This window comes from Palaemon carinicauda, chromosome 44 (assembly GCF_036898095.1).
Source record: "Palaemon carinicauda isolate YSFRI2023 chromosome 44, ASM3689809v2, whole genome shotgun sequence".
NCBI classification, from domain to species: Eukaryota; Metazoa; Arthropoda; class Malacostraca; order Decapoda; family Palaemonidae; genus Palaemon; species Palaemon carinicauda.
Genome location: NC_090768.1, coordinates 23,402,464 through 23,414,897, shown reverse-complemented (window position 1 = coordinate 23,414,897; position 12,434 = coordinate 23,402,464). Strand labels below are relative to the sequence as shown.

The 12,434-nt window shown below is 34.9% G+C and overlaps 1 protein-coding gene across 1 annotated transcript in view; it reads right to left on the bottom strand.

The window, feature by feature from the left end:
- The window catches only part of LOC137634353 (roundabout homolog 2-like), a 233,994-nt gene that overhangs the window by 82,767 nt on the left and 138,793 nt on the right, over positions 1-12,434 (bottom strand). Inside the window, 3 exon segments of the mRNA XM_068366750.1 lie at positions 828-958; positions 2,504-2,521; positions 2,796-2,949. Of these exon segments, the coding sequence (XP_068222851.1) occupies positions 828-958; positions 2,504-2,521; positions 2,796-2,949 (303 nt within the window).

Here is a 12,434-nt window from a genome sequence, read left to right as displayed (position 1 = left end):
TAGCTAATAATGATAATAATAATAATAATAGGGGTTGTGACCTGGGAAGGGGGGTAGGGGTTGTGACCTGGGAACTACTAGGTTAGGATAGGTGGGTTGGTTAGGTTCTGTACCCTTTTGCAAATCTCAAGTGTTAAATAATCATGTTTGGCTGGTTTTCAGCTATTTACACGAACAATATATTTTTTCAACTGGTTATCTCGGGCTTATTTTGCATTTCTGACCATTATTATTGTTGTAAATCACTTGTTTATAACATTTTCCAACCCAAAAAAAACCTTTCCCACGGGGGTCCCCCATAATTGTCATTATATAAGCGGGTCCAAAAACTCATGAACGGGTGGTTGGCCCCAATAATCAAGGTCAGACAGAAAAGCATAGAACACAAGATAGCGATAGCGAGAAGGAAAAAATTATGGTTCATGTATTTGGCTAGAAAATATAGTATCATATTCATCCCCATAACTCTAGCAGTAGCCTAGTTTCTCGACGGGTGGCTGGTACCCAAACGCTTCGGTAATCGTTCATTCCAAATATAAGAAAGCTTTGTTATAGTTCATATTTTTTCCTCGAACAAAACATACGTCAGCTCTATACTGTACATTAAAATCGATTATCACGGAAGATGCGAGTACCTAATATCTAATATAGAGTAGTAACACCATTAACTTGGTTTGCCAATTTAACTGAAATGAAGTTTCTTATTTGTGTCATCGTTATGGTAGGCCTACAGCTTACTGGCCTTTATTCTTTTGGATCTTGATCTAAATCTAAAGTAGAACAACAGTTAAAAATCTTAAATGTAGAATGAAAATACTCGAACTTACTATGTACATAAAGGTTAATTGGAATCGTGGTTTTGGATCCAGCAATATTCCACGCTTCGCAAGTGTACTGGCCACCATCATGCTGTTCTACATGACGAATCACCAACGTCCCCTCATCCACAACTTCATGTCTGAAGGAAAAATTTAAAATATGCATTACAGTATAAGATCATTGGTTACTTTCCTCGTTACGAGAGATATGACAAGAACAATAGGGAGCTCAGAGCTCTGACTGGTCACTGGTTTCTGTAGTGAGCAAAGACAGTACAAGGAAGACGGGAACTTGCTTCATTTTCTGTGAGCATTTGCCCGATTCAGTAGGGCACGTCGGCAACAGATGGCGCTGCTATGTGTGCTCGAACAGTACTTGCTTACTCGTCATTGTTGCCAGATAGATAAATTTTACCAGCATTCTTTTCAAACTAAGATGGGTGTTTTTTTTTTTTCATTTATCAGGAATGATAAAAATATGTTCTACACTATGAATAAAACAAAATTTAGCAGTGAATAAAACGTACTCATGTATTTTTTTTCTTTTTAGCTCATGATTATGTTGTAATCAAAACAATTGTAGCAATGCAATCGCCTTGTGTAAAACGAGAGTATATTGAATATGTTGCCCTTCAAGCATAAACTATCATTTAATGGTGCAGTTTCCCTCACATTTATCGATGCAAAGTTAAGGTAAGGTTGTATCTTGAATGTATTTAGTTATAACTATACTATATGGATAGAAACTGTAACTTAACAAGCCTAAGACAATATTAGAGCACCTGTCACTAGGCTAATCTTCCCTCCTAGTTTAGTCTTGGGCACAGGTAATTCTGCAAGTTACATTTGAAATATTACATGATATACAGAGCCTAACCTTTAACTGCATTCTATAAATGAACAAGCAAAAAGCTATTTAAGTATGAAAAAGAATTACGTAGTCTAATGATAAATATGATTTCATATAAATAAATGTAAAATCACTAGATGAATAATAATAGATCAATTATTAGATAACATTTATAGTAACATGTGAACATTCCGTAATACCGAAACCCCGTAGTTTTTTTAGATAATTAGTAAGACGCGTCGGCAATAGATGGCACTGATCATGCGCAAGTTTTTTTTTTTTTCTTATATGTAGGCTTTCCAGTCTTCCAATTACTGTCTTTGGTAGTGAGAATGAAGTGATCAATATCTAAAGGAGTAATCGTTATTGTTCTTTTTCTTTTATTAAGCTTAAGGTCTTTAAAAATGCCATGAGAGTAAATACTTTATTACCAAATGTAGTGCCTTTTATCACCAATGATAATCTTTTTATCACCAATAGTAATCTAATATGTATCCAAAACCGAAATTCTAGACCCTGAAGTGTACAAGTTGTTACACAATAACTATACATTATTATAAATATTATAATTTAACTTCTCATCAATTTTTTCTAAGTATATAATCTGCCTAACTTTTCAAGTAGGTCTATATTCTCCTTTTCTTTATATTATTTCATTCCTTGCAAGTTAGCAGCTTTGTCTTATTCCAAAACCCTACAGAACACATGAAGGAATAGAGAAAACAAAATAATATAAAAAATAAGGCAAAATTACAAGATATTGGAAATAACATGAATCCTTAAATTATTATTTGCCCAAAAACAAAACGTCGAAACCACACTGGCTATAGCTTACCTATTTTTATAGAATGAACTGCAAAGAAACAAGAGTAAACTTTTTTGTTTAAAAAATTCAAGGCAAACATGGTCATTTATAATTAACTGCCTGACTGTGCTGATTGTCTTTTGAATGAAACTACTTTCAAATAGAAACTATTCTCTTCATGTACGGTAATACAGTGAATTTAACAACAGGAAATAGCAAATAAAATGCGACTCAGTGACTATCGTTGACAAATGTGAGTGTATGAAAATAAGAGAAGGACCTGACAGATAAGTATAAACAGATCACATTATCCGTTACTCACTTGTGAGACTCCGGTACTTGAATAAGTTGTCCGTTATGACGCCATCTAACAAGGGGTTCTGGGTGACCTCTTGGAGGGATGCACTCTAACAACGCCGTTTCTCCGGAGGCAACCACCGTATCGGCAGGAGACGCGCGGAAGTCGTCTCGGAGAACTGAAACAAATAAATCAAATGAGAAACCGAATGCATACAGAAACCGATAGTGTCTATGTCACAAAATCAATACAATTCAACATCAATGTCCGTTTTCTCTTGACGGCTTTGTCCTCGGGGGAATTCGCTTCGACGCCAATCATCATTAAAATCACAAATGTGGACAGGTTCGTTTTAACAGCAGAATATTCATCCGTATAAACTCGTGCAACTCTCCTAATGACGTTTAATTAGCAGGGATACGGACGCAATAAATCGATTTTAACTTTTGAAGCTGGGGACTCTGAAAACGTCTATGTTTAAGATTTATTGACTGGAATGAGCACACAAAAATGCGACAAATAAAATATATATATATATATATATATATATATATATATATATATATATATATATATATATATATATGTGTGTGTGTGTGTGTGTGTGTGTGTATATATATATGTATTTATGTATATATATATATATATATATATATATATATATATATATATATATATATATGTGTGTGTGTGTGTGTGTGTGTGTGTGTTATATCATTTAGCAGCTTTCCATTACAGGAGGGGACAATTACCAACTGAAAAACAAGTGCATTAGTTAATCAAAACTGCCAGCCTCATCAAAAAACATTTCTAACCCTCTACAGTATCCTCACTATGCCCGTGATTTTTCTATCCTGTATGAGTTCTGGCTTCCTCAAATTCAACCCCCCCCCCCCCCCCCCCCGCCCCCTCAAAATACTCTGGTCCATCTTCTCACAACGGCATTTTTAAAACAATTGAAACTACCTATTGCCCCCCCCCCAAAAAAAAAAAAACCTTAATAAATAAAATACACTATACATGAAAAACCACAAGGACCAGCATGAAGGATTTGTGATGCTCATGTAACACACATACATTATATATACTGTATATATATATATATATATATATATATATATATATATATATATATATATATATATATATATATACACACACACACACATACATACACACAAAATATTTGTTCCAAAATCAAGATATGCCAATTAAAATATAGACCACAAAATAATGATCAAAAGACAACCATTACTTGTTATATATTCGCAATTTTCAGAAATATAATCATTCTTTATATCTATTGGGAATCATTTAATTCTTTCATTTTTCTATCTAATGGCTGGCAACACGATGACAAAGAATTTCGAGGCCACGGGTGGATCACATGACCTTTTATTACACAACGAGGGGCTATTGCAATTTCTTTTTAGTGCTTGCTCGTCACACGCCCCAGCTAAAAGGAAGCAGAGAGAGAGAGAGAGAGAGAGAGAGAGAGAGAGAGAGAGAGAGAGAGAGAGAGAGAGAGAGAGAGAGAGAGAGATGCTTTAAAGGATGCACAAGAAAAACTTTTTTTTCCAATGTGGAAGGCGATTTCGTCTCTACGAAGCTGATATATTCACTATCAGAGAGAGAGAGAGAGAGAGAGAGAGAGAGAGAGAGAGAGAGAGAGAGAGAGAGAGAGAGAGAGATTCTTTAAAGGATGCACAAGAAAAACAATTTTCTTATTCCAATGTGGAAGGCGACTTCGTCTCTACGAAGCTGATATATTCACTATCATTCGGTAAACAATCACTCAGATTTATGACCACAGGTTTTCTGCTCACCGCTGGGTTGTATATTCGCGATTAAGTTGTGGATACTTACGAATATGTTGTTGTTAATTTAAACGTTCATTACGCTAAGTGTTCACTGCTCTTTTTCATGTTCACAAATATCAGCTAAGTTTGCAGAGGAGTGATCCACAAGGGAGTCTGCTCAATTTTCTCATAACCTTAAAGTCCTACTGCAATTACCGTTAAGTGCCCTCAGATTTCTCAGTAAACACAGCTCATTATCTGGATTTCATAATAAATTAATCTAAAGGGGAACATGTGTTTTGCGGTGAAAACAGGCGTGCACCCACCCATTACAGGACATTACTTCAATTCATATCTGATTTACTTGAAAGGGGTTGCATTTAATTTACGTAGTACAACATAATCGTTGGGTTAGAGTTCTCTTGCTTGAGGGTACACTCGGGCACACTATTCTATTTAATTTCTCTTCCTCTTGTTTTGTTAAAGTTTTTATAGTTTATATAGGAAATATTTATTCTAATGTTACTGTTCTTAAAATATTTAATTTTTCTTTGTTTCCTTTCCTCACTGGGCTATTTTCCCTGTTGGGACCCCTGGGCTTATAGCATCCTGCTTTTCCAACTGGGGTTGTAGCTTAGCAAGTAATAATAATAATAATAATAATAATAATAATAATAATAATAATAATAATAATAATATCGACATTTTTTCCTTCACATTTCAGCTCCTGAATCGTGGATGAATCCATAAGTAGAAAACCCACAGAAACCTCATCGTATGCACTTCGAACACATACTTTATTTTTCATCAATATCTTGATATGACAATGACCTACATGAAGATGTCCACCTCTTCACCAAGGAAGTAAAACAAATTTATCAGCCGAGACAACTTTTCAGTACGTTGCTGACTTAGATAAAAGTGGTTCTGTCGATACGAAAAAGAGAAAAAACTGCATGACAAATTACGGATTACTTTTTTCGAATTATATATACAGAGACAAATATTAAAGACAGGATATGACATTTCATTAGAGTTGTATTTTTTTTAATTACGATTTTTTTCGTCTTGCCAAAGCTTACAATTCGTTTAAAAACCAAAGAATGAAATTACAAACAGCACTTGTCAAAACTGCCTTTAATTTTGGATGAATTTAGCAATAAGTTCTCGTATCGTGAGGTCACCCAAAATCACTAGGCATGAGACAGTGCTAGTTTTCGAAGTAGGATTTATCTTTACTACTATTCCTTCCAAAGCAAAGCTGAACTAAGTACCTGATATACATTTATTGGGAAAAAGTTGGACAAGAAATGAAGACACAAGGAAGCATCGACTGCAAAAGTATCAACTAAGATTATGCGGAACACCATCTACTTATCAAAGGTTCTATTTACAACTCAACTAAAAAACGAGAAGACGACGCAGCCTCCCAGATATAAAAAAAGGAGAAAGTATAAGGAAGAAGACCACATGGGATTGGGTAAATACGTTTCCCAAAAATAAATGGCTACACTAAGTTTCAATTATAATCCCTAGCACGAACATATAACAAATTATTTTAATATTAATGACACCCCATTGGAGTTCGCAATATGAAAGAATCGCATGATTTTCGAAATTACTCGGCAGTAAATTAAAGAGTACGAGAACAGACCACACGCAGTAAAAAGATCGGCGAGGAGAAGAAAAGTTGAGGGGAAAATGCAACTGCAAATGTAGTGTAAATGCAAATGAATACTTTCAATAATAAGAATTTATTCATCTATCGTTTAATAGAAGGGCAAATAAAACTAATGCAATGGGAGACACTACACGCTCCTTTAATTATAAATGGAAGACACAACACGCTCCTTTAATTATAGAACAATCTTTAAATATGAACATGGGGGCAAATCACATTAAAAATTTGGATCATCGTGGAGATAGAAGAAATAGTAAGATTTTCACGAAACGGAATAAGTTCTATCATGCATGAACGAACCTGATAATACTTTTAAAAACTGAACAAAATGGAGATTTTTTATACCAACAAGCAACATAACTTTGAATAATAACTTGGTCACTATTTTTTCCGTACTGGACTGCATTCCTGGTTGGGCTTGCAGTTTTACTACTCCTAATATTAACTATAATAATACGAACGTGTTCTAGAATTCATAGGGGTCCCTTTCCCCTTTCTTACCAAAAGATCAAATTTGTTTACCTTTTCGCAAGTCTGACCTTTCCCGTTATCTCTACATGGCCATGAAACTTCAAAACGCATTGAACATTCCTGTCATTTCACATACGATACCACCTCAACTACGGCGTTGTATTGACTCACTACCATACATTATCATCATCATGATTATCATTCGCTAAACTTACAAAGGACAATAATTTACCCTAATAGTTGCTACTTATTTATCTTTATAATTATAATTCAACATTGAAGTTTTCTTTCCACGAAGTGTCAGTGGTAGAATTTCAAAACACGGCAAAGCTATGCGGTGTCGAATTTAGCAAAAGTTCGAGCAATGAGGCTTGGATCTCCTTACTAATACTGCCGTAAACCACACTGAACTAAAAAGGCATACGGAATTCTGTACATATATAAGAAGGAAAACAAAGAACATTCCACACCAGAGACCAAGGTCTGTATAATAATATCCTTGCCAGAGACGGCGGTAGTAATAAAAACAAGCTTTCGCACCTAGAAAAACATCACTGTTATTGTGATTATCATCATTATCAATTAAAATAATGACGATGATATTGGTATTATGTGACCAACCTTACTTCTATCACAAATACTTGCATGGAACACTTGAAAGAAATTAAATTATACTAAAACTCAACAAATACAGTTGTGTATTCTACACTACTTAAGAAACATTACCAAAGAATGAAAACATTACTTATACTTAAGAGCTACCCGGTGGAATTCAGAACGACTTAGACCATGCCTTTTCCTTGGAGGAAACAACAACAACAACAGCATCAGGAACAATAAAAACACGGATGCCTTCCTTGACGTTAAACCTAAAAGTAACGATGAAAGACAAAAGAAACTGAAATGCAACGAACAATGACATAGAGGGGGAAAAGTATCAATAAACTCAACGCCACGAAATACGCAATAAAGATTAGAGTATTATGAAGGGCAAAGGAGAGACAAAGGATGAGCGGCAGTGAAGAAATAAAAAAGATGAAAATAAAAAAAGTAGTAAAAGGAAGACTTGAAAAATGTGTGAAAGGGAGAATAACAAAGGTCAAGGGAGAGAAGCAAGCCCGAGAGCATGTGATCCTCATGGCGATGTAATTTGCGACAGGAAATGAGTGAGAAGGGAACCCACAGGAAGCTATTAGCATCTCGGTCGAGATAAGAGATGCGGACACTGGATGCTGCGTATTATCATTACACGCGCAATTCTACTTTTTTTTTCTTGAATTCTTTTCAGAAACAACGTTTTAGCTACTGTGTTCTAAGGGGATGTAAAGCAACTGAACTCTAATAACAATAAAAAAAAGCCTAAGAGTGTCCTCATAAAATAGTGAAAACAAGGAGATTATTTCAGAGGGAGTCGTATTCTAGAATTTTTACTGACAAAATCCTATTCACAATATCACACACCTGTGACGAGTTACGAGTAAAATGTAATCAACAGTAGAAAGCTTACGATGATGTTCTTTAAATAAAAAAAAAAAAACTTTAATCATATATCTCGCGAAAGCAACTTTCCCTTGTCTTAAAGGTTTAATGACTTAATAATACAAATTAAAATAAATTTTTTTAACTCATTATTGAATCAACAAGCTTTGGACTTGATCGCGTTTTTGGATAGACGATAAACACCTTAAAATCTTTTTCTTGTCTCTATCTCCCTATATAATAGAATTATTATTATTATTATTATTATTATTATTATTATTATTATTATTATTATTATTACCTGCTAAGCTACAACCCTACTTGGAAAAGCAAGATGCTATAAGCCCAGGGGCTCAACAGGGAAAATAGCCCGGGGAGAAAAGGAAACAGGAAAAACAAAATATTTAAGAACAGTAACAACATTAAAATAAACATTTCCTATATAAAATATACAAACTTTAACAAAACAAGTGGAAGAGAATTAAGATAGAATAGTGTGTACCCTCAAGCAATAAAACTCTAACCCAAGACAGTGGTAGAGAGGTATGGCACTACCCAAGACTAGAGAACAATGGTTTGAATTTGGAGTGTCCTCCTAGAAGGGCTACTTACCATAGCTAAAGAGTCTCTTCTACCTATACCAAGAGGAAAGTGGACACTGAACAATTACAATGCAGTAGTTAACCCCTTGAGAGAAGAAGAATTGTTTGGTAATCTCGGTGTTGTCAGGTGTATGAGGACAGAGGAGAATATGTAAAGAGTAGGCCAGACTATTCAGTGTATGTGTAGGCAAAGGGAAAATGAACCGTAACCAGAGAGAAGGATCCAATATAGCACTGCCTGGCCAGTCAAAGCACTTCATAACTCTATAGCGGTAGTATCTCAACGAGTGGCTAGTGCCCTGGCCAACCTACTACCTGTGAGTGTTTTGGCTATACATATATATATATATATATATATATATATATATATATATATATATATATATATACATATATATATATATATATATATATATATATATATATATATATATATATATATATATTTCCAGTCACGTTCACCATGGCCTGGTGAGAGGGGGTTACCCCAAGCGGAAAGGGGGAGGGATGGAAAAGATTAAATCTGTTTATATACACGTATGCGTCCATATCTAGATATTTAGCAATTTTGACGGATCACGTACACTAGTCTTGGATATTCTTTTAAGCATTAATCATCTTAAGTCCTTCATAAAATCGACATAAGGCGTCGTATGAAAATGCATATCCTAATCCAAGGACTGCAAACGTCTTCGACTTTGCTATAGCGAAAAAAAAATATCAAAAGGTTAAAATATTATTATTGAAACTAAAGGTTTGGTATTGTCTATGGAAAGCTATTTTTTAGCGTTTTTAAGTACCAAGCTCTTAGGTCTACACAGAATTAACAAATCAATTATATATTCGCAAACAAATAGGTTTTATGTACTTAGCACTATTTTCGATGTTCTTTTACGGGAATTTTTTACCTGAGTTCACTGCCTTTTTCTACTAACCAATTACTATAGTGATTTGAATAAAGTTTAGATCCAAAGACAGTGAGTAATGCTATAACATAAAATATAACTTAAGTTTATAACATGTTATCTTAAATTTTCTACCATTTGCGTCGAAATTACTAACAGCATCTAGCAGCTAAAAAAAAAAAAAAATTCTAACAGGTATCATAGGATGTTTCTGAGAGGAAAGGTTGTGAAAGTTGTTCAATTCAATTGCAAGAAATAGTTCTATTTTGGTTCTATTTTCTCTGAAAAAAAAATGGTTGAAAATCTCTATATCTACAAAGATATGTACTCAGACGTCATTTTTTTCCTCTCCAGATACACATACACCAAGATCAGCAAAGCCGTACTAGTCAGAGCCACCCATACTAGGTTGGTGTGCTTTGAGCAATCAGACAAAAGTTTCGAACCATCACCAATCCACAGTTGGTCAGCGTGGTGATGAAAAATGGCCAAACCACAGACATGAATAAGGACATATTATTATTATTATTATTATTATTATTATTAGCCAAGCTACAACCCTAGTTGGAAAAACAAGATGCTATAAGCCCAAGGGCTCCAATAGGGAAAAATAGCCCAGTGAGGAAAGGAAATAAGGAAATAAATAAATGATGAGAATAAATTAACAATATATCATTCTAAAAACAGTAACAACGTCAAAACAGATATGTCCTATATAAACTATTAACAACGTCAAAAACAGACATGTCATATATAAACTATAAAAAGACTCATGTCAGCCTGGTCAACATAAAAACATTTGCTCCAACTTTGAACTTTTGAAGTTCTACTGATTCAATACCCGATTAGGAAGATCATTCCACAACTTGGTAACAGCTGGAATAAAACTTCTAGAATACTGTGTAGTATTAAGCCTCATGATGTAGAAGGCCTGGCTATTAGAATTAACTGCCTGCCTAGTATTACGAACAGGACAGAATTGTCCAGGGAGATCTGAATGCAAAGGATGGTCAGAGTTATGAAAAATATTATGCAACATGCATAATGAACTACAGTAATTAAATGACGGTGCCAAAGATTAATATCTAGATCAGGAATAAGAAATTTAATAGACCATAAGTTTCTGTCCAACAAACTAAGATGAGGATCAGCAGCTGAACACCAGACAGGAGAACAATACTCAAAACAAGGTAGAATGAAAGAATTAAAACACTTCTTCAGAATAGATTGATCACCGAAAATCTTGTAAGACTTTCTCAATAAGCCAATTGTTTGTGCAATTGAAGAAGACACAGACCTAATGTGTTTCTCAAAAGTAAATTTGCTGTCGAGAATCACACCTAAAATTTTAAGAGTCACATCGGAGGTCTTTGTCTTCCAGTGGACTAGAAACGACTGCATTTGTTGTTGTTGTTGTTATTGTTTTATGTGTATATACAGTATATATATACACACACACACACATATATTTATATATATATATATATATATATATATATATATATATATATATATATATATCTCTCTCAATGGTATGTTATCTGTGTGCCACTCTCCATTCTACAAGTAATAACTCCGAACAAGCAATCGTAATTAGAACACGATAATCAACACGATGCGATCAGGTTCACAGTTAAACGTCACTTCAGCGACAGCAATCTTAACCATAATTAAAGATATAAACACTGCTGCGATTCAATCACCGGAACCATCGTCGTCGTCGTCGTCGTCCTCGTCATCATCAGCAAGCCCATCACCACCACGTCTGCCAAACCCTGTCTTCCTCCAAAGGAATCCTCATCGTCAATCAGGACAGAATTCATCAGAGGTCTTGACGAGCAAGGGACTCTCCCAAGTCCGTCCCCTAACGACCCTATCTCACCCGTAATTAAACTCCCATCCAAAGAGAATTCCTCATCTCCATAACTAACGTATGGTGTTAAATTAGTCATAAATGGAACAAGAAGGAAGCACAGGAGAGAGGGTGGGGTGTGGAGGGTGGCAGATCGACCGTCTTAACTGGGCACGTGTCATCATATGGTCATCAGTTACAAGGACTCGGATTAAATCGATCAGTCGCTAACTTGGCTTCTCACAAAAGCCACAGGTTCCCCTTTATACCGAGGAACTGTAGACTGTTCTATACACCAGGAAATGACAAGGGGCTAAGCTAAGTTGTGTCACTGCAAAGAAACTGGAGGAATGTGGGCTGTGAGGGGTTGTGGGGTCTCATTGGAAGGGGGTGAGGGACGAAAAAAAAATTCACCGAAGATATCCCGGGTAAAATAAAACTCCTGACTTTAATTACCCACGGTGTACGTGATTCTATTTCCAGGTGCAGATAAAAGAACGAAGGGGGACGGAAATTCATCATCTTCTAGTCACTTTGCTCAAATATTATTTTGGCCAAACCTTTTCAGGAGTTATCTTTAATGTTGATGGATGAAATTGGAGTAGCAACAACACAACCTACTACTCTTTCTAAAACTCCTCCAGTTGCTAATACTTCCAATAATAATAATAATAATAATAATAATAATAATAATAATAATACTATCATTAATTGCTAAGCTACAACCCTAGCTGGAAAAAACAAGATGCTATAATTTATGCCCAGGGGCTCCAACAGGGAAAATAGACCAGTGAGGAAAGGACACAAGGAAAAATTATTTTAAGAACAGTAACAGCATTGAAATAATAATAATAATAATAATAATAATAATAAT